The sequence below is a fragment of the Podarcis liolepis genome, assembly GCF_965112155.1.
Source record: "Podarcis liolepis genome assembly, chromosome: 2".
NCBI lineage: Eukaryota > Metazoa > Chordata > Lepidosauria > Squamata > Lacertidae > Podarcis > Podarcis liolepis.
Genome location: NC_139555.1, coordinates 109,242,038 through 109,265,352, shown reverse-complemented (window position 1 = coordinate 109,265,352; position 23,315 = coordinate 109,242,038). Strand labels below are relative to the sequence as shown.

The 23,315-nt window shown below is 42.4% G+C and overlaps 3 protein-coding genes across 5 annotated transcripts in view; all 3 read right to left on the bottom strand.

Annotated features, from left to right (window-relative positions):
* The window catches only part of LOC310701178 (uncharacterized protein), a 42,927-nt gene extending 21,578 nt beyond the window's left edge, over positions 1 to 21,349 (bottom strand). For all 3 annotated transcript variants that reach the window (XM_083491608.1, XM_083491607.1, XM_083491609.1), the window contains exon 1: positions 21,029 to 21,349. The gene's annotated coding sequence lies outside the window, so the exon portion shown is untranslated. The remainder of the gene's footprint in view (positions 1 to 21,028) is intronic.
* Positions 1 to 23,315, bottom strand: part of LOC310701226 (uncharacterized protein) — a 98,943-nt gene that overhangs the window by 52,614 nt on the left and 23,014 nt on the right. The window lies entirely within an intron of this gene.
* On the bottom strand, positions 4,685 to 18,649 carry LOC310701284 (uncharacterized protein). The gene is made up of 2 exons (XM_083491945.1): positions 18,627 to 18,649; positions 4,685 to 7,106 (listed from the first exon to the last, which is right to left on the bottom strand). The coding sequence occupies exon 2, from the start codon at positions 7,015 to 7,017 to the stop codon at positions 4,942 to 4,944; it is 2,076 nt and encodes a 691-aa protein (XP_083348071.1). The 5' UTR covers positions 7,018 to 7,106; positions 18,627 to 18,649; the 3' UTR covers positions 4,685 to 4,941.

The window sequence follows — 23,315 nt, the reverse complement described above, 5'->3', positions numbered from 1 at the left end:
GGGGCACCCCTGTCGTGCTCCTTTTTCAATTTTAAACTCTTCTGTCACCACATTGTTCACTATCAATTTAGCTTTTTGTTCTGAATAGATTGCTTCTATACCATTTTCAAACCCCCGTCCCACTCCCATCCCTTCCAAATTTTTCTTCATAAACTTCCAAGAAATGTTGTCAAAGGCCTTCTCCGCATCAATGAAAATTAGCACTGCTTTAGTATTGATGTTAGTTTGTAAGAGTTCCAAAATGTCAACAATGTTCCTAGTATTATCAAACAGATGTCTGCCTGGGAGAAAGCCTGCCTGGTCCTTATGAATTACTTATTTAACACTTTTTTAAGCCTACTTGCCAAAATGTCTGCAAAAATTTTGTAATCCACATTTAGGAGTGAGATGGGACGGTAGTTCTTTAGTTGGGTCTTTTCAGTTTCCAATTTAGGAATCAATGTGATGAAAGCTTCTTTCCACGTTTCCGGTGCCTTCCTCCCCTCCATAATCTGATTGCAAACCTCCATTAATGGTTGTGTCAAGTAGTCTTTTAAAGTCTTGTAATACTTGGAGGTAAGTCCATCTGGGCCTGGAGATTTGCCAAGTTGCATATTCTGGATGGCACCCTCAATTTCCTGTTGTGTTATACTACAATTCAAGATTGTTCTCTTCTCTTGAGATAGTTTTGGTAATCCATTAACTTTTAAAAATTGGTCTATCTCAGTCACTTCCTGAGGCCTTTGCGAATAAAGTTTTTTAAATATTTCTGGAAACACTTTCTAATTTCTTCTGGTTTCTGTATATTTCTCCCTTCGACCTCCAGATTGGTAACAAAGTTCAATTTTTGTCTCTTTTTCAACTGCCATGCTAGCAGTTTTCCACATTTGTTCGCCGATTCAAATGATCTTTGTTTCATTTAATTTTCCATTCCACTTCTTGATTTATCAATTTCGCATATTGTGCTTGGTAGAACTTAATTTCTCTTAGAATCTCTTTTGATTTTGGTTTCAATCTCAAATTTTTCTCTCCATCTCTTATCTTCTCCAATATCTTGTCCTTTTTTCCATTCCAGAGTTTTTTCTTGATCGTGTTCTGTTGTATCAGAAACCCTCTCATTACAGCCTTACTAGCATCCCAGATTGTTCTCTTTTCCACCGAAGTGTTCAAGTTTATTTCAAAGTAGTCTTTTAAAGTTTTTTGGGCCTTGTTCACAATCTCCTGGTCTCTTAGTAGGGTGTCATTCATTCTCCATCTGAAGGATCCGGTTGGAGTAAGTCTCAATTCCATTTTCAAAGCGTTGTGGTTGGAGCAGGTTTTTGGGCAGATTTCCACTTTTTTAGTCTTAGGTGCCAGCCCTCTAGATGTCCATATTTGGTCGATTCTTGTCCATGACAAGTGAGCCTCAGAAAAGAATGTTCCTTCTTTACCTAAGGGGTTCTTTGTCCTCCAAATCTCAATCAAATCCATATTGTCAGTCAATTCAAAAAAAGTTTTAGGTAGTCTGCCATCTTTAGTTAAGTTTTGGTTTTGTGACTTGTCCATGTAAAGTAGACACCACCCCATTCATGTCTCCCATCATAATGATGTTGGTATAGTCCAGATAGTCCAGCATAGTCTCATGCAGCTTCTTGTAAAATTCCGACTTCCCCTCGTTTGGTGCATAAATTCCTACTATCAGGAATTTTTCTCCTTGTGTTTGTATCTCAATTGCCAAAATTCTTCCTTGCTCATCTTTAAATAAAAAATTTGGTGACAGGTTCTCCTTTGCGTAAATCACTACGCCTCTTTTCTTAACTTTGTCTGATGAAATAAATTCCTGGCCTAGTCTTTTATTAATTCTTTCCTGTGAAGCCTGGTCACATGTGTTTCCTGCAGGCAAATAATGTCCAATTGTTCTTTTTTCAATATATGAAAGATCCTTCTTCTTTTTTCCGGGGAATTTCCGCCATGTATATTCCAACTGAATAGCTGCAGAGACATCCTGGATCAATCTACAAGTCCTATAGAGGTGTGACTTCCTTTTCATCCAGACCCGGAGGTGGAGCAGGTGTTAGTTCAGACGAAGGTGGTGGCCAGGCTCCTGCTACTCCCTTCCGAAGGTCCTCTCCGTGGTCGTTCAGAAATTTTAGTGGGTCTTCCGCTGTTTTAATTTTAACTTTTTTCCCTTTGAAATTGAAAGATAATCCTTGGGGAAACTCCCACCTATAGGGGATTGTGTTGTTTCTCAGCAGTCCTGCTAAATCTTTATAAGTAGTTCTTAAGTCCAAAAGTTGTTTTGGAATATCTCTGTAGATTTCTGCTTTTTTACCTTGAATCACCAGTGCTTTTTTGAAGTGTAGGCTTAATATTTTGTCGCTTTCTTGCCTAGATCTCAGAATGATCAGGCAATCTCTAACTCTGTCCTTCCTCACCACTCTTCCCAGTCTAAAAGCGGTGACAATTTTAAAGTCCTTATCTTCCTCTATGTCCCAGAACTTTGATAATTCTGTTGTCAAGAAACCAATCAAATCTTCCTGTTCAAGTTCTGGTATTGCTCGTAATCTAAGATTATTTTCCCGATATTTCAATTCCACCATAGACAGATAGGCCTGCTGTTCACTGATTTGCCTGCACAATGGCCTTACTTCCCTTCTTACTTCCTCAGCCTTCTTGTTAGCTTCTTCTGCTTTTTGATTTGCTTCTACAGCCAGTTTCCGATTTTCTGTAGTTATTGTTTGAAGATTCCCAGTTACTTGTGTATTTTGGGAAACTTGTTCAGTCAGCTTGTTGATGGTAGTTCTAACTTGGTCAAACTTTGTATTTAGAGCCGCCAGCTGATCCAAAATTTGTTTAGAAACTGGGTCAATCCCTCCTGATGCCATCTCTTTTGGAGCTGGCTCTTGGGCTGGCTGGTCAACTTCTCCTTCTTGCAATGTTAATACAGTAGGAACAGATGATCTGCGTGCCTGTACAGTCAGTGTTGTTTGCAGCAATTGTTGAGCAGATTGTTCTGCTTTTGTTTTGGCTGCCCTAGTTTTCCTTGTGCCACTCATTCCACAGCTGTCTATGCGTCAAGGTCAAATTGTAAGTTCCATGGGAAAAATAATCCAGAATGTAAACAATCACCCAGAAGATAGTCCAAATAATATGCAGTTCCCAGAGACTTGTTAGTCATAAATCCACTAGAGGGAGCTCCCCTGTAATTCAGAGGAAAAAGAAACTTTTTCCACCATTAAACAGCAGTCCAAGAAAAAAAAAGAAAATTAAAGAGGTACCTTCAATGTCTCTTTAAACTTGCAGAGCTTTCCCAAAATAAAACAATGTTTCAGTAATGATGCAAGTAGCAGTCTCTTATTTGTATCCAACAACGCTCAACAGTAGCACATTCCACATCTAGTTACAGTTTCCGCAAATTGACAGCTCTTATTGTCCTGGCAGCCCAACGATTTGGTTTTTTCAACTTTTATAATCCACTTAATAGAGGAGAGGTTTCAGTTCAAATCAAATCCCTCACCAACAACTTAGTCCTTTTCCCTTTCAAGTTAACAAATTCAAACTTGCACGATTATGACAGCTTCCTTTTATAGTCCTTTTCAAAGCGCTCCCCGCTTGCAAAAGCCTTTGCTTTGATCTAAGCAGAATCGGAAGGCGGACTTCCTGTTTTCACCTCCCGTTTTCAGCCGAATTTAAAGATTTTTGTCTCAAATGAATTCTTATATTCCTTACTCACGAGTGTAGAGTTTTAGTGCCTGATGTTCCAGGAAGAAAGGACAGCGCTCATCAGCAGCAGCCGCGCGGCTTCGCTTCCGCAGAAAGAGCGATGAATCCACAGCACCGCTCCCCCTTCCACGTTCCGGAGCCCCTTACGAGGCTCCTTCACAGTTTCTGGGGTCGCTCCTGGTGCCCGCCGGATCCCACGGCCACGGGCTCGCTCTGCCCGTGGTTTTTCTGGATGGGTCGTCGCTGTGCCGCAGCACACGACCCTTTTCCGTGGAGCCCCTCTTCAGAGACCGAAGAGGACCGCCATTGCCGTTTCGCGCCGCCTCCGGAAGTCGTTTCTCTTCAGATCGTATAAATATTTTGCTCTAAGGCCTTCTGAATCATCTTGCACTCCAAGACAAAGGGATACACTCCTGCTAAATGCACACTCGCTGATTACAGGTGCATACTTGGGAGAAACAAGAACTAGCCTTGTGCAGAAAAAGAAGCATCCCCTCTACTTCTCTTCCCTTCTCCCCTCGCCCCCACCCAAGGTCCAGGCCCATGCTTGCTCCCCTAAACCAAAACCTAACCAGGGACCCAGCTGAGGAGAGCTGCACTGAGGTGCATTTGTGGCAGCCTCCCTCTGAATCTTCCCAGGAGCAGGACTGAATAGATTTGGAACAGTGGTTTGCAGAGGAACATAGTTCAGAAGGCAGAAGCTGGGAAATACTGGATGGGGAACAGCTTGCAGAAGAAATGGTTGATCTTTGCCTTAATTTGGTTTTAATGTAAAGTGTGTCAATATATCTGGGTTTGTTTATAAAGCAGAAGTGACCAGCTGCTCCTGGAAGCTAAAAATGAGCTGTGTACCAACAAAAGTTTTACCTATAATTATTCATAATGAAAAGTTGTAAGACACGTGAGATTTTCCACCCTTGAGCTTCTGAACTACAACTCCAATCAATCATGGCCATATGGGCTGAGGCTTATGGGCGTTGTTTCCCAACATCTGAGGTATCCCATTTCCCTGAAGCCGACAGATGCTGATCCACAAGACAAGGGCACCCCATCATTTTGGCATTGAAGGGCAGAGGTCAAAACTCAACAGATTCATCACACACCTTGAGCATTCCAGATTCACACTCTCCCCGTTTATCTAGCAACAACTTGCAACTTCTTTTCTACATTCAGTATATGTGACCTTCATTACTTTAATACATATATATGTGTATACAAATTTAAATACCAACACCAGAACATCACACAGATTCCATGCATTTAAAATTGATTTTGGCCTTTATGAGTTTCTTGATGTGAAGTAAAGAGTGAACCTTGAGTGGAACACTGCATACATTGATATGGCTTTTCACCTGTGTAAATTTGCTCATGAATATTAAGGTCTCCACACTGTCTGAAGCTTTTTCCACACTCCATACATTTAAATGGTTTCTGCCCTGTATGAGTTTGTTGATGTATTCTAAGGTATCCACTACTACTGAAGCTCTTTCCGCACTCCATGCATTCAAATGGTTTCTCCCCCGTGTGAGTTCGTTGATGTATTCTAAGGTATCCACTACTACTGAAGCTCTTTCCACATTCAATGCATTTGAATGGTTTCTCCCCCGTGTGAGTTCGGTGATGTGTTCTAAGATTGCCACTACGACTGAAACTCTTTCCGCATTCAATACATTTAAAGGGTTTCTCTGCTGTATGAATTCGTTGATGTATTCTAAGGTCTTCACGACGACTGCAGCTCTTTCCACATTCAATGCATTTAAATGGTTTCTCCCCCGTGTGACTTCGTTGATGTCTTCTAAGGTTTCCACTTTGACTGAAGCTCATTCCACATTCAAAGCATTTAAATTGTTTCTCCCGCTTGTGAGTTCGTTGATGTATTCTAAGTTCTGCAATACGACTGAAGCTCATTCCACATTCAATGCATTTAAATGGTTCCTCCCCCATGTGAGTTCGTTGGTGTCTCCTAAGTGCTCCATTCTGACTGAAGCTCTTTCCACATTCAATACATTTATATGGTTTCTCCCCAGTGTGAGTTCGTTGGTGTTTTCTAAGTGTTCCGTTCAGACTGAAGCTCTTTCCACATTCAATACATTTAAACAGTTTCTCCCCAGTGTGAGTTCGTTGATGCATCGTAAGTGCTCCACTGTGACTGAACCCCTCTCCGCACTCCATACATTTAAATGGTTCCTCCCCCATGTGAGTTCGTTGGTGTCTCCTAAGTGCTCCATTCTGACTGAAGCTCTTTCCACATTCGATACATTTAAATGGTTTCTCCCCAGTGTGAGTTCGTTGGTGTATTCTAAGTGTTCCGTTCAGACTAAAGCTCTTTCCACATTCAATACATTTAAACGGTTTCTCCCCAGTGTGAGTTCGCTGATGTGTTCTAAGGGCTCCACTTTGACTGAAGCTCATTCCACATTCAAAGCATTTAAATGGTTTCTCTGCCGTATGAGTTCGTTGATGTATTCTAATTTCTGCACTATAACTGAAGCTCTTTCCACATTCAATACATTTAAATGGTTTCTCCCCCTTGTGAGTTCGTTGATGTATTCTAAGTTCTGCAATACGACTGAAGCTCATTCCACATTCAATGCATTTAAATGGTTTCTCTGCCGTATGAGTTCGTTGATGTATTCTAATTTCTGCACTATAACTGAAGCTCTTTCCACATTCAATACATTTAAATGGTTTCTCCCCCTTGTGAGTTCGTTGATGTATTCTAAGTTCTGCAATACAACTGAAGCTCATTCCACATTCAATGCATTTAAATGGTTCCTCCCCCATGTGAGTTCGTTGGTGTCTCCTAAGTGCTCCATTCTGACTGAAGCTCTTTCCACATTCAATACATTTATATGGTTTCTCCCCAGTGTGAGTTCGTTGGTGTTTTCTAAGTGTTCCGTTCAGACTGAAGCTCTTTCCACATTCAATACATTTAAACAGTTTCTCCCCAGTGTGAGTTCGTTGATGCATCGTAAGTGCTCCACTGTGACTGAACCCCTCTCCGCACTCCATACATTTAAATGGTTCCTCCCCCATGTGAGTTCGTTGGTGTCTCCTAAGTGCTCCATTCTGACTGAAGCTCTTTCCACATTCAATACATTTAAATGGTTTCTCCCCAGTGTGAGTTCGTTGGTGTATTCTAAGTGTTCCGTTCTGACTAAAGCTCTTTCCACATTCAATACATTTAAACGGTTTCTCCCCAGTGTGAGTTCGCTGATGTGTTCTGAGGGCTCCACTGTGACTGAAGCGCCATCCACACTCCATACATTCAAATGGTTTCTCCCCTGTGTGAGTTTGTTGGTGTATCCTCATTTTTCTACAGTGACTAAAGCGCATTCCGCATTCCCTGCATTTAAACTGTTTCTTTGTTCTTCCCAATGAATTCACAGATGGCTCCGTAGAATCCTGACCATCGTCTTCCTGACCTGTTTGGGAATTGGGGGGGAGAGAATCCTGTTAGACTTTTAAGAAAGACAAGGAACTGAACATACATCAATTCCCATGTGCACCTTCTCTTATTTTCACTCCCTCTCCATTCTCAACTGTCCTCTCCATGTTCCAAATTTTTAGGAATGAGGGTGAGATAATGGCAAGAGAAACCCATGATCACTCCATTCACACTTAGGAGAGCAGCATCATTTTATAGTAGAGATCTACAGTGGAACTGGCTTTTAAGACACATATGTCTTTTTCCTTTTCAAGTGAGGAAAGGATCTCAGGCTCCAATTGCAGTCTCTCCTATGAGTAGGAAGTAAAACTGAAATGTTCTGATGCCACATGTAAGTGTAAAAATATTGCAACATATTAGAACCTAAACAGAGCCTGCTGGATTGGGAAAAGGCCCACCTAGTCCAGCACCCTGTTCTCATAGTGGCCAAGCAGATGCCTGGGGGAAACCAGCAAGCAAGATTTCAGCCCAAGAGCCCTCTGCCCTCCTGTGCTTTCCAGAAACTAGTATTAAGAAGCATTATTGAGTAGGACCACAAGGGCAGACCACAGACACCAGCCTAATCCTTTCCCCCCCAAGATATCCAAGTTGCTGGCCGTCACTGTTTCCAGTAGGATAGAAGTCCATCGATTAACTATGCTTCTGTTTATTCATCTTTTGCAGTCCTTAAAGGCTCATAAATATATTATGGTCTAAGCTTTTGTGGGCTGCAGTCTGACAAAGTGGGCTCTTGACTAGGAAAGTTGGTGCCACTATAAACCTGTGAGTCTTTTTGTTGGTTTTGTGTACATATTTTGAAATTTGTATCAAGGTTGTACCAAGGTCTTAAAGAAATGGGAGTGCCTGACCACCTCACCTGTCTCCTGAGAAATCTCTATGTGGGACAAGAAGCAACAGTTAGAAATGGATATGGAACTACTGATTGGCTCAAAATTGGGAAAGGAGTACAACAAGGCTGTATATCGTCTCCCTGCTTATTTAACTTATATGCAGAGGACGAGATGGTTGGACAGTGCTCTCAGAGCTAGGAACATGAGTTTGACCAAACTGCGGGAGGCAGTGGAAAACTGGAGTGCCTGGTGTGCTCTGGTCCATAGGGTCACAAAGATTCGGACACGACTAAATGATTTCACAACAATAACCCAGAAAGGGAAGTTGGGGGAAGGACTTCCGGGGGCGGCGCAAACGGCAATGGCGGTCTCCTTCCACTTGTGAAGGGGAAGCTCCGCAGAAACGGGTTGTCCGCTACGGCGAAGCGGAGACCCAGGTTGGAAATCCACAGGCAGCGATAGCCTGTGACCGTGGGACTCGGCAGGCACCATCAGCGCCCCTCGAAACGTTGAAGGGACCTCGTAAGGGGCTCCGGAGCGTGAAAGGGCTGGCGCGGTGCTGTGAGTCGATCGCTCTTTCTGTGGAGTGAAGCCGCAAAGCTGCTGTCAGTGAGCGCTGACCTCTTTTCCTGGGACTATTCGGCTTAAAACAACTTCCCGTGAGTAGGTGAAGTTTATTGAATTCGGGACTAAATTGACTTAAAATTTGGCACTGAAGCGGGAGACGCAACCAGGACGTCCGTCTCCCGGCTCTGTTTAAAGATTCAAAGCAAGGACGTCAAACTCTCTAATGCCTTTGAAATCGCGACTTTAGAAGGAACTAATTCGAGCATCAACTAAATTGAGGTGTGGAAGAAAATCCGAATTGCACCTTATTAGTGGATTTTACTTTGTTATTGGTGGATATTCCTCTTTTACCTCTTCTTTTGTGGATTTACAAAAAGTACTGAGAAATCCCGGCAATCGGGCTGCCAGACTATTAGAACTGATAGGCTGTTGGAATTGTTACATTGAGCTGCTAAATTGGACGGTTACATTGAATTGCTACATTGAACTTGCACTTTCTAGAGACACTGTAAGTACTTTAGGATTAACTCTGCAAAGGTGAAAAGATCTGGAAGACCCTCGGGCCTTTGATGCTGTTTGACATTGTTATTAATGCTTAAGGGATTTTGAGTAATTTGGAAAATTTGCAACCTCTCTCCTTTAAGACATACTTAATCTCCCTCTAGAGCAGTGTTTCCCAAACGTTTTTGGGCAACGGCACACCTGTTTACCGGAAAAAAATCTCGCGGCACACCACCATTAAAGCCCCGCCCCGTGACGTCAGCGCGCAGCGTCACGCCGGGAGGGACGCACAAAAGTGAAAGTTTTTTCCCTCCCCCTTGCCGGGGTGGGAGGAGGCAGCAGAGCGAGGGACTGAGGGACGGCGGCAGCTGAGGCGGCCACCCGTCGACGCCGTCCCAAAAGCCGCCAAAAAGCCCTAAAAAAAGAGGAGCAGCACAAAAAACACACCACACACAGGGGGCGTGTTCTAATTTGCTTCTAACTCCGGGTTAGAGCGCAGCACGTGGAGGATGGGTGGGGAAAGAGAGAGGAGGCGCACTGATAGAACGCCAGGCACGGGGGCCGCCAGGGAGAGCCAGCGCGCGCCCCACCCCGGACGCTCGCGGCCACCGCCATCCCTCCCTCCCAGGGAAGGCGGGATTAGAGCAAGCGCCCGGGCAGCAAGAAGAGCGCGCGCGCCGGCCCTGCCCTGGATCCCTCAGAACCGCCAGTCTCTGGGAAAGTGGGCGTGGCTTCAGAACTCTCAGGCAGCAGCACCCGCCGCCCGGCAAGGCTTCCCATTGGGAGGCGCGAATGCTTTAGTGGGCGGGGATTGGTGCAAATATAGGCAGGGCGGGCTGAGAGGAGGAGCCGCCGCCGAGGAGCAGCGACACCAGCAGCGTTTCCTCTCCCCCCTCCCCTCCCGTGTCAACAAGCGGGGCGCCTGCGCCGGGGGTTTGCGCGTCAGGCAGGCAGCCAGGCAGGCAGACGGCGAGAGCCCCGCGCTGGGCGGCCGCTGCTCGCCGCCGCCGCCCCGCGTCTCGCCGCCCGACTCGCCCGCCTCCCTCCCACGGCACACCAGGCAACGTCTGGCGGCACACTAGTGTGCCGCGGAACACCGGTTGGGAAACACTGCTCTAGAGGACCATTGAAAATCTGCAATCACTGGGGTTCCCCCCCCCATCTTTGGACTTGTGGATTCCCATGGGAATTACAAACCGCAAGACTGACCTTGACGCATAGACAGAAGTGGGATGAGTGGGAAAACAAGATCAGGTAAAGCCAAAACACAACAAACTACTATAAACTTCACAGCTGCGAAGATCATCTGTTCCTATTGTCTCTGTGGCACAAGAGGAAGAGCCAGAGCAAGTTAGGCTGGAAGGAATGGCCACAGGAGGGGACTTTACTTCAGTATTAGATAAAATCTTTGCAAAATTGGATGGCCTGAGTAAGCAAGTGACTGAACAATCATCTAAGATTGATCAAAACACGGCTAGTGTTAATAACCTGACTCAACAAGTGAGTTTAAATGCACAAGCTATTGGGAAACTCCTGGAATCTACCACAGAGAACCGTAAAATAGCTGAGGAGGCTAAACAGAAAGCAGAGGCCATGCAAGAGGAAATAAAACCCATGCGTAAACAGACTGGTGAACACCAGGCATATCTGTCTATGGTAGAACTAAAAAGTAAGGAAAATAATCTGAGATTGAGGTCAGTTCCAGAACTTGAAAAGGGAGATTTAATCGAATATTTGACAAAAGAATTTGCAGAATTTTGGTCTTTGGAAAAAGATAAATATTTTAAAATTGTAAGTGCATCCAGACTTGGAAAGGGAGGGACGAAGGCCAAGTCTAGAGACTGCCTGATCTCCCTCAGGACTAAGGCAGAAAGAGATAAGATACTGAGTGCACATTTTCAAAAGACCCTTGAAATTCAGGATCTTAAAGTGGAAATCTACAAGGACATTCCAAAACACTTATTGGAACTTAGATCTAACTACGGAGACCTGGTGAAACTACTGAGAAGTAACGGAATCATCTTTAGATGGGAGTTCCCCCAGGGACTATCCTTTACGTTTAGGGGGAAGAAAGTTAAAATCAAAACAGCTGAAGACAAGGAAAATTTTTTGAGTAATTACGGAGAAGACCTTCAGAAAGGGATTGAAGGTGAAGTAAGAGCCTTAGGACCTGGACCACTAGGTTCTGTATCTACACCTTTGGGTTCTGTTGAGCCTGAGAAAGTGATACCACCACCAAAGGGAGAATAGAATCACTCCAACATGTCTCTGCAACTATTAAGTTGGAATGTTCATGGCTTTAACTCCCCTGAGAAAAGGAAGATCTTTCACTTATTAAAAAAGGAGCAATTAAACTTAATTTGTCTACAAGAAACGCATGTGATTAGGGGTCATAGGAAAGTTTTAATTAATAAGAGACTGGGTCAAGAATTTATCTCATCAGACAGAGTCAAGAAGAGAGGAGTTGTTATTTATGCAAAAGAAAGCCTATCACCAAAATTTCTCTTTAAAGATGAACAAGGAAGAATCTTGGCAATTGAAATTCAAATACAAGGAGAAAATTTTTTGATTTTGGGAATTTATGCACCAAATGAGGGGAAGTCGGAATTCTACAAGAAGTTGCATGAGACATTGCTGGATTATATGGACTATAACAACATCATTATGATGGGTGACATGAATGGGGTGGTATCCACGAATATGGATAAAGCGCAAAGTCAAAGCATAACAAAAGAGGGCAGGCTACCAAAAACCTTTTTTGAACTAACTGACAATATGGATTTGATTGACATCTGGAGAATAAAGAACCCCCTAGGAAGAGAAGGGACATTCTTCTCTGAAGCCAAAATGACATGGACAAGAATCGACCAAATATGGATAACTAGAGGACTGGCACCTAAGACTAGAAAGGTGGAAATCTGCCCAAAAACCTGCTCCGACCATAACACAGTAAAGATGGAAATGAGATTAATCTCAACTGGTTCCTTCAGATGGAAGATGAATGACACCTTATTAAGAAACCAAGAGATTGTTAAGAAGGCCCAAAAAAACTTACGGGACTACTTCAAAGTAAACTTGAAAACTACAGTGGAAAAAAGAATAATCTGGGATGCAAGCAAAGCGGTCATGAGGGGGTTTCTGATACAGCAGAATGCAATAAAAAAGAGAACCCAAAATGAGAAAAAATAAAGAATTTTGGAAAAAATAAAAGGAGAGAAAAAATTAAGATCGAAACCAAAGTCACAGGAGATTCTGAGAGAAATTAAATTATATCAAGTATAATATATGAAATTGATAAATCAGGAAGTCGAATGGAAAATTAAACAAATGAGACAAAAGACTTTTGAATCGGCTAATAAGTGTGGAAATGGCATGGCAGTTGAAAAAAAGACAGAAGCTGAATACGGTTACTAATCTTGAGGTTGAAGGGAGAAACATTCAGAATCCTGTGGAGATTAGAAAATGCTTCCAGAGATACTTTAAACAACTTTATACCCAGGGGCCGCAGAAAGAGACTGATATAGACCAATTTTTAAGAACAAATGGATTACAAGAACTTTCTCAAGAAAATAAGACAATATTGAATATTAAGATAACGGAACAGGAGATTGAAGGTGCCATTCAGAACATGCAATTGGGCAAATCTCCAGGGCCGGACGGGTTAACCTCCAAATATTACAAGACTTTGAAGGACTATTTAATTCAACCATTAAAGGAGGTGTGTAACGAGATTATGGATGGGAAGAAGGCACCGGAGTCGTGGAAATAAGCTTTCATCACCCTTATACCAAAATCGGAAGCTGAAAAGACACAACTTAAAAACTACCGTCCCATTTCCCTTTTAAATGTGGATTACAAAATTTTTGCAGATATTTTAGCTAGCAGATTAAAAAGAGTGTTAAATGAAGTGATACACAAAGATCAGGCAGGCTTTCTCCCAGGCAGACATTTGTCTGATAACACAAGGAACATTATTGATATTTTGGAGTTATTACAAACGAACATCAATACAAGAGCAGTTTTGATTTTTATTGATGCGGAGAAGGCCTTTGACAATATCTCTTGGAATTTTATGAAGAAAAGTCTTAAGGGAATGGGAGTGGGACGGGGGTTTGAAAATGGTATAGATGCAATCTATTCAGAACAAAAGGCAAAATTGATAGTTAATAATGTGGTGTCAGAAGAGTTTAAAATTGAAAAAGGCACACGACAGGGTTGCCCTATCTCTCCATTGCTATTTATTTCGGTCCTGGAGGTGCTCTTGAACATGATTAGGAGGGACCGGTTGATTAAAGGAATTCAGGTCGGAGCTAAACAATATAAACTAAAAGCTTTTGCAGATGACTTGGTTTTGACATTACAGGATCCAGAATCTAGTACGAAAAGAGTTTTAGAACTGATTCAAGAATTTGGTCAGGTGGCAGGATTTAAATTAAATAAGCAGAAAACTAAGGTTTTGGAGAAAAATTTGACAACAATGGAAAAAGAAAGGTTTCAGAAGGACACAGATTTAAATGTGGTGAAGAAAGTGAAATACCTAGGGATAAATATGACGGCCAAAAATTTGAATCTATTCAAAGATAACTACGAGAAATGTTGGTCAGGGGTTAAAAAAGATTTAGAAATTTGGTCAAAATTGAAGCTTTCCTTGTTGGGTCGAATTGCTGCTATAAAGATGAATGTATTGCCAAAAATGTTGTTTTTTGTTTCAAACTCTGCAGATTGTTGACAGGATGGACTGTTTCAGGGGGTGGCAGAGAGACATTTCTAAATTTGTCTGGCAGGGCAAAAAGCCCAGAATAAAATATACTGACTGATGCTAAAGAAAGAGGGGGGTTTGCCCTGCCAGACATGAAGTTGTACTATGAATCAGCAGCATTCTGCTAGTTGAAAGTCTGGCTACTTCTTGAGAACACTGACATTTTGGATTTGGAAGGGTTTAATAATGCGTTTGGGTGGCATGCATATTTGTGGTACGACAAGGTTAAAGCTCATAAAACATTCAAGAACCATATTGTCAGGAAAGCAGTGTTTAATGTCTGGACAAAATATAAAGATCTATTAGAAAACAAGACCCCAAGGTGATTGTCACCTATGGAAGCTAAGGCTCTGAAAAAACTCAATCTGGAGGCCAAGTGGCCGAAATATTGGGAGAGAGTAGAACAAGATGGAGACACATTGAGATTGCAGAGTTTTGAGAAATTAAAAGATAAAGTGTGAGACTGGCTACATTACTATCAAATTAGAGAAGTCTTTAATATGGACAAGAAAGTAGGCTTCCACGTGGAAAAATCGAAATTAGAAACAGAACTGTTAGAACCTAAAACTAAGGTACTTTCGAGAATGTATAACTTGCTGTTAAAATGGAACACTCAGGATGAAACGGTCAAATCAGCTATGATTAAATGGGTGCAAGACATTGGTCATAATATTATGTTTGCTGACTGGGAACGGTTATGGACCACCGGTGTGAAGTTTACGGCATGTAATGCCTTGAAAGAAAATATTATGAAAATGATATATAGGTGGTACATGACCCCAGTCAAGCTTGCAAAAGTATACCATTTGCCTGATAATAAATGTTGGAAATGTAAGGAAACTGAGGGAACATTCTTTCACCTTTGGTGGACATGCCCAAAGGTTAAGGCCTTCTGGGAAATGATCTATAATGAACTAAAAAAGGTATTTAAATATACCTTCCTTAAGAAACCGGAGGCCTTCCTTTTGGGCATCGTCGGCCAAATGGTGCCAAAGAAGGACAGAACTTTCTTTATGTATGCGACAACAGCAGCAAGAATACTCATCGCAAAGTACTGGAAGACACAAGACTTGCCCACTCTGGAAGAATGGCAGATGCAAGTGATAGACTACATGGAATTGGCAGAAATGACTGGCAGAATCCGAGACCTGGGAGAAGAGTAAGTGGAAGAGGACTGGAAGAAGTTTAAAGACTACTTGCAAAAACATTGTAAAATGTTGGAATGTTAAAATGTTAAAATGTTGGAATGCTAAAATGATGCAAGATATAAAGACAATGTGGCATCAGTGACATAGGTAAAAGGAGTATGTAACAAATGTTTTAAAAGACAAGGGTGAAAAAGTTAGACTACACTGTGTCAAATTTAAACAAAAGGATATAAAGTGGAAAAACTGGAGACACAATGGGTTGAAATGTATAATATAGACCAAGATTTGAAAGAGGGTAAGATATTGCTGAAAATGATTGTGTAAAAAGGAACACAGAAAAGGGAGATGTGAGGAAGTCAGGAAGAAGGGTATGAAAATAATAAGTAAAAAATTGGATTTTTATGTCTTTTTATGCTTTTTTATTTTATTTTATTTCTTACCCTTTTTATGTCTTTTACTGTGTTTTTCTGTTTTGTTTTGAGTGTGATAATGTTGTTTCTTTTTTGGTTTGATTGGAAGGTTTGTTTTATTGTTTGAAATTTCAATAAATATCTTTTTTAAAAAAAGGGAAGTTGGGGGAAGTCATGGAGGGTGTTCATTGGAAGGTAAAATGTACCATATTTTTCTGTCTATAAGACGTCCCATGGAGGGACCCGTGTATAAGACGAGCCCCAATTTTAAATCTATTTTGGGGGGGGAGGGGAACACCTATACACAGTATTATACACAGAAAATTTTAAATTTTTGATTATGCTAAAATTTGTTATAAAATCTGAATACAATTTTTTTTAAAAAAAAAAAAAGTTCCAAAGTTTTTGCCAAAGACAAGATGGGAAACTCATTCAAGGGCCACAAGTGCAGAACTTGGCAGTTACAATGGAATAATTTCTGCATTGCATTGGCTGCATATTGATACCACAGAGAAGGGTGAAAACAAGTAATCAAGCCACAAACATTTTGAATAAAATGGAGGAACTTGGTTCCAGAGATCTTTTTGATCATTTTAAAGAACAGGCAAAGGACAAATTGCCTGATGTTGATTACAAGAAAAGCAGAAGATCATCTAGAACAGCCTTTCTCAACCTGTGGGTCCCCAGATGTTGTTGAACTACAACTGCCATCACCCCTACCTAGCAATGCCAGAGCTCAGGGATGATGGGAGTTGTAGTCCAACAAGATCTGGGGACCCACAGGTTGAGAACTGCTGATCTATAAGGAGGCATATAGGTGAGGATGAAGATGAAGCTTTAGAGAACCTTGAGCCAAGAAACAAGTTGAGAATCAAAGCATTTATACCTGCGATGGATGCATTAGAATCAAATCTGGCACAAAGGGCATCAGTATACAATGATGCTGCAAAAAAGACTGGTGACTAGGAGCAGCCGCCGAGATCACAGAACACTGGTCTTGAAAGACCCACGTTGGCTCCCAGTATGTTTCTGAGCACAATTCAAACTGTTGGAGCTGACCTTAAAAGCCCTAAACGGCCTTGGCCCAGTATACCTGAAGGAGCATCTCCAACCCCATCGTTCAGCCCGGACACTGAGGTACAGCACCAAGGGCCTTCTGGCGAGAAGCGAGGTTTCAAGGAACCAGGCAGAGGGCCTGCTCGGTGGTGGCACCTGCCCTTGTGGAACACCCTCCCGTCAGATGTCAAGGAAATAAGCAACTATCTGACATTTAGAAGACAACTGAAGGCAGCCCTGTTTAGGGAAGTTTTTAATGATTGACGATTTTATGTATTTTTAATTTTTTGTTGGAAGCTGCCCAGAGTGGCTGGGGATATCCAGCCGGATGGGTGGGGTATAAATATTATTATTATTATTATTATTATTATTATTATTATTATTATTATTTCATTCTTACCAAATTAGATGCTGCAAAGGAAGAGATTTGTGAAGAAGTTAATGCTTTAAGCCAAACATATCCTGAAGATGTGGACATGAACCTTGTTGGAGAACTCAACCATTTTCATCAATACATTAAAAAGCCAAAGCCATGAACATGATAATGTGACACATCAGGATCTGTACCAAGTAATATTTAATGACCGTGTCCTTCATGGATCACTGCCTTGTCATGGCAAAGGGGCTTGAATAACTCAGAGACGCTATGAGTTATGCAGTGTAGGGCCACCCAAGACAGGCAGGCAGGAACCAGAAAGCCACTCCTGTATCCCTGCTGAGAAAACTCCATGGTCGTATAAAAGTTATGACGCTGGAAGATGAACCCCACAGGTTGGAAGGCATCCAACATGCTACTGAGGAAGAGCAGAGGACAAGTACAAGTAGATCCAGAGCTGACGAAGCAACTGGGCCAAAGCCGAAAGGTCGCTCCGTTGCGGATGTGCCTGGAAGTGAAAGGAAAGTCCAGTGCTGCAAAGAAAAAAATTGCATAGGAACCTGGAATGTAAGATCCATGAACCATGGTAAGCTGGATGTAATAAAAAATGAGATGGCAAGAATAAATATTGACACCCTGGCATCAATGAACTAAAATGGACGGGAATGGGCGAATTTTGTTTGGATGATCATCATATCCTACTACTGTGGACAAGAAACCCGTAAAAGAAACGGAGTGGCCCTCATAGTCAACAAAAGAGTGGCAAAAGCTGTACTGGGATGTAATCTCAAAAATGATAGAAGGATCTCGAAACAAATCCAAGGCAGACCTTTTAACATCACAGTAATCCAGGTTTATGCACCAACTACTGGTGCTGAAGAAACTGAAATTGACCAATTCTATGAAGACTTACAACACCTTCTAGAACTGACACCAAAGAAGGATGTTCTTCTCATCCTAGGGGATTGGAATGCTAAAGTAGGGAGTCAAAGGGATAAAAGGAACAACTGGCAAGTTTGGCCTTGGAGTTCAAAACGAAGCAGGGCAAAGGCTAATAGAGTTCTCTCAAGAGAACAAGCTGGTCATAACAAACACTCTTTTCCAACAACACATGAGATGACTCTACACATGCACATCACCAGATGGGCAGCATCAAAATCAGATGAATTTTATTCTTTGCAGCCAAAGATGGAGAAGTTCTATACAGTCAGCAAAAACGAGACCTGGAGCTGACTGTGGCTCAGATCATCAGCTTCTTAGAGCAAAATTCAAGCTTAAACTGAAGAAAGTAGGGAAAACCACTGGTCCAGTAAGATACAATCTAAATCAAATCCCTTATGAATACACAGTGGAAGAGAGGAACAGATTTAAGGATTTAGATTTGGTGGACAGAGTGCCTGAAGAACCTGAAGGCTCGGAACATCATACAGGAGGCAGCAATGAAAACAATCCCAATGAAAAGGAAATGCAAGAAAGCAAAGTGGTTGTCCAATGAGGCCTTACAAACTGCGGGGGACAGAAGGCAAGCAAAATGCAAGGGAGATAGTTAAAGATACAGGAAATTGAATGCAGACTTCCAACGAATAGCAAGGAGAGAAAAGAGGAACTTCTTAAATGAACAGTGCAAAGAAATAGAGGGAAACAATAGAATAGGAAAAACCAGAGATCTGTTCAAGAAAATTGGAGATATGAAAGGAACATTTTATGCAAAGATTACAATAATAAAGGACAAAAGTGGTAAGGACCTAGCAGAAGCAGAAGACATCAAGAAGAGGTGGCAAGAATACACAGAGGAATTATACCAGGAAGATATGGATGTCCCATACACCCCAGGTAGTGTGACTGATGACCTTGAGCCAGACATCCTGGAGAGTGAAGTCAAACGGGCCTTAGAAAGCACTGCAAATAACAACGCTAATGGAAGTGATGACATTCCAGTGGAACTATTTAAAATCTTAAAAGATGATACTGTTAAGGTGCTATACTCAATATGCCAGCAAGTTTGGAAAACTCAGCAGTGGCCAGAGGATTGGAGAAGATCAGTCTACAATGCAATCCCAAAGAAGGGCAGCGCCTAAGAATGATCCAACTACCGCACAATTGTGTTCATTTCATACGCTAGCAAGGTTATGCTTAAAATTCTACAAGGCAGGCTTAAGCAGTATGTAGACCGAGAACTCCCAGAAGTGGAAGCTGGATTTTGAAGGGGCAGAGGACCCAGAGACCAAACTGCAAACATGCGCTGGATTATGGAGAAAGCTAGAGAGTTCCAGAAAATCATCTACTTCTGCTTCATTGACTACGCAAAAGCCTTTGACTATGTGGACCACAGCAAACTATGGCAAGTTCTTAAAGAAATGGGAGTGCCTGGCCACCTCATCTGTCTCCTGAGAAATCTCTATGTGGGACAAGAAGCAACAGTTAGAACTGGATATGGAACAACTGATTGGCTCAAAATTGGGAAAGGAGTACGACAAGGCTGTATATTGTCTCCTTGCTTATTTAACTTATATGCAGAGGACGAGATGGTTGGACAGTGCTCTCAAAGCTACTAACATGAGTTTGACCAGACTGCAGGAGGCAGTGGAAAACAGGAGTGCCTGGAGTGCTCTGGTCCATGAGGTCACAAAGAGTCGGACACGACTAAGTGACTAAACAACAACAACGATGTCCAATCAGCATTCCCTAATGTAGAAGCAATTCTGAGAATGTTCCTTTGAAGGATGATTGCAAATTGCCATTTGTAAAGATCCGTTTCTTGACTGAAGAGGATAAAAAATGAATTTGGAACAACAATGTCTCAAGATAAATTATGTTACTTCAGCCTCATGTACATAGAAAGTGACAAGCTAAGCAGTTTATCATTTGATGATATCCTCAGTGACTTTGCTTTGGCAAAGGCAAGAAGGAAAGTATTGTAATTTAGGTCATGTTTGTGTACTGTTTGTATACACAGTACACAATGAATCATGATAAAGTTATACAGCTGAACGGGTATTGGGTAGATGCATTAATACAATTAGTCCTGTAAAATAATTTTTATGTACAGGTGTGTATAGTATTGCTATTATTTAAAATTGCAACATATTACTAGAAATACTGTCTTTTACACTCACTAAGTGTAACAGGGTACAAAGGTCTGCTGTCCCAATGAAGAATGTGGACTATTATGGTAAAATTGATACAGTACTGATATTAAAAAATGCATTGTATTAACTAAAATTGCATTGTACAGGTTATAACACTTAATTTCATATTAATAATGCTATTTATAATTATTAGTAGTTTGCATCATATATTTACACCTATTATTATAGCAAGTTTCCAGGACCAGATTAGGAGTCTTTGTAAATTGTGTTTCTAAAGGAACTTTTATTATTGCCAAATGCCAATGTGTTTGCAATATTAAGTTTGTTATGAATAACAAAATCATTTTAAGTTAGAGCTTAATAATTATTTCACTATTAATATACTTCATAATTGTATTTCAGTTCAACAATTACCTTGAGAAAATACATACTCTGTTATGTGCAAATGGTTTTAGATACCGGTTAGGTCCATAAATTACCATACAGCCTATATTCAACACAAAAAACAGCGACAATTTGTTGTTGACAAAGGATAGCTGGACATATAAAGGGCCCCATGACCTCCAGCAGCTTAGGGCCTCATCAAACCTCAATCCGGCCCCGCCCCCACTACTTTATGCAAGGAGTGCAAGGAACAAAGAGCTCTTTGGAGAAGGCCTCACCCCTTCCTTCTTCCTGCCTGGCCCCCCCTGCCTTTGCTTTCCTCCCCATCTTTTCCCCTTTCTCCCTCTGCCATCCAGCAATCCATGTCCCCATCTCCTCTACAAAACGGAAGACTTGGATGTTTGGATGTTTTTGGTGTTTCTTATTTTGTTGGAAGCCGCCCAGAGTGGCTGGGGAAACCCAGAAAATGGGCGGGGTATAAATATCAGATTATTATTACTATTATTACTACTATGGCGAGGCTGGTCTGCAATACCCAACCCTCTCCCCTTTCCCGCCTCCTTCCCTGCAACTCCCTTTGCACCAGATCCGGGCAGGAGGAAGCTTCTCTCTTTCCACAGCGGAAACCCCTCCCCCCCTCCACCTTCAAGGCCCCATTAAGAGAAACAGCTCCCTTTCCTCCCTTCTCTTCTTCTCCCCGTCCCGGGGATTCTCATCCTGGACCCCCCACCCCTTGCCAAGCCCCTTCCCTCCTTCCCCGTCGCTGGCTTTGCACTCACCCGAAATCCTGGCAGCAGCAGCGACCCTGGGCAGCGGGGGCGGGAATGGGAGCCCCCGCCTGGGAGGCAGGATATCTCCGGGGGCGGGATACTTGCAGCCAATGGGGAGAGGAGGGAGGGAACCTGGGCTTCGAGTATAGGGAACAGTTGCTCGTTGCCTTAAGCTAGAGAGTGCAAGCTGCTAGAGGGGAGGGTGCTGCTGCTCGATACTGACTTGGGAAAGGGGGCGTGGCTTAAGCAGAACAGCTGACCCGCCCCCTCTGCCGTCATGCACTGCCCTTGTCCTGCAAGGAATAGAGTGAGTGCAAAGCGCTGCAAAGTGCAGCAAGCTGTTTGGGGGAGGGGGTTGTGCAGTGCAATACCCATAATTGGGGTTGGGGGTGGAGAGAGAGCAAACAGGGAAGCGACAGGTCAGGTTTTTTTTGGGGGGGGGAGAGTTGCTGCTGATTTATCCTCTTCGCAAATAAGAGACAGGGGCCTCTCCCTGAAGGTTCTCTCTCTCTCTCTCTCTCTCTCTCTCTCTCTCTCTCTCTCACACACACACACACACACACACACACACACACCCCACACGAAGAGCCCTGTAGTTTGATCAAGCCCATCTAGTCCCGCACCCTGTTAGAATCATAGAATCGTAGAGATGGAAGGGGACCCTGAGAGTCATCTAGTCCAACGCCCTGCAATGCAGGAATCTCAGCACTGTCTCCTCACGGTGGCCAAGCCTGCAAGGAGGATGGGAGCCCAAGAGCATCTCTCCCCTCCGGCGGCTTCCAGGAACTGCTATTCAATTAAGCATAATAATAATAATAATAACCTTAATAATAATAATAACCTTATTTATACCTGCTCATCTGGCTGGGTTCCCCAGCCACTAGGGCAGCTCCCAACAGAATATTTTTTAAAAACTAATGAAACATCAAACATTAAAAGCTTCTCCATACAGGGCTGACTTCAGTTGTCTTATAAAAGTCAGATAGATATTTATTTCCTTGACATCTGATGGGAGAGCGTTCCACAGAGCAGGTGCCGCTACCAAGAAGGCCCTCTGCCTGGTTCCCTGTCATTGAGTTGATATAGAGCATCTGTCCTAAATTTGTCAGCTTCTGTCAAAGAAGCAGATTCAGTAAGTTTTTAATGTTTGATGTCTTATGTTTTTATATTTTGCTGGAAGCCGCCCAAATTGGCTGGGGAATAATAATAATAATTATAATACCACTTGTTCAATCTGAAAATTTCTTTTACCTGTGCATTTGGAAGCATCAGAATAACTTGATCCCACCGGCTGAATTTGATCTGAGTCCTGGGATTGTTCAGTTGGTAGAGCATGAGTTTCTCAGGGTTGTGGGTTCAAGCCCCACCTTATAAAAAGATTCCTTCATTGCAGGGGGTTCGGCTAGATGACCCTCTTGGTCCCTTCCAACTCTATGATTCTGTGGTCTATGAACCTCACTTATTCGCAATGAGGGAACCACCACAATTTTTCTTTTAAAGCAAAATTTTGTTATAAGTTCTGCAACCCACCTTTGCCTAATAGGAGAGTGAAAGGAGAAGGAATCTCAAGGTGGGCTTCTTTTGTGGGGGATATGGCTTTTCTGGTCAGCGGGCAGAAGGAGCTTGGGTCAATAAAGGCTGGCAGCTAGGAAATTGAATTGGCTATTTGTATACGGGATTTCCTCACAAAGAGAGGGTGGCTCTCACCTTCATGTCCTGATTGTGAGTTTTGCAGAAATGCCTAGATGGCTGCTGTCGGAGCCAGAGAACTGATGGATGTCAGGCCGACCCTGCATTCTTATCCCTTGCCCTATGCCCTCCCCACAGTGATGGGAGGTGGGCCAGGAAATAAACATTTTTATACATAAGAAAAGCAAATCATGGACTGAGAACATTAAGTTTTGTAAAGTTAAATATTTTATATTATTTTCTTTTTTTTTCTACCTGTTAAGAGATTGTACATAATGTTTGTATAGACATGCAATTTTTTTAATCAATGAAGAATATTAATTTTAAAAAAGGTTGCCATTAACTTAATCTTCATTAGATTGCTTTTACACAAGCATGTGCCACTTCCACTGCCCATCTTCCAAATCAGAGTAGCAAGCACACGTATCCTGTATGCGCGGTTGGCTCTTCCTTTTTGACGTCGCTAAGACTCTCCCCCCCCCCCAACGAAACAACAGCTTACTTTTAAGCACCTCGACTGTCCCTCCTCCATTGCTCTCAAGGCACATGTGAGATACACGTGCTTCGCTCTAAGGCCTTGTGGCGATCACACAGGGCCCCCAGACGT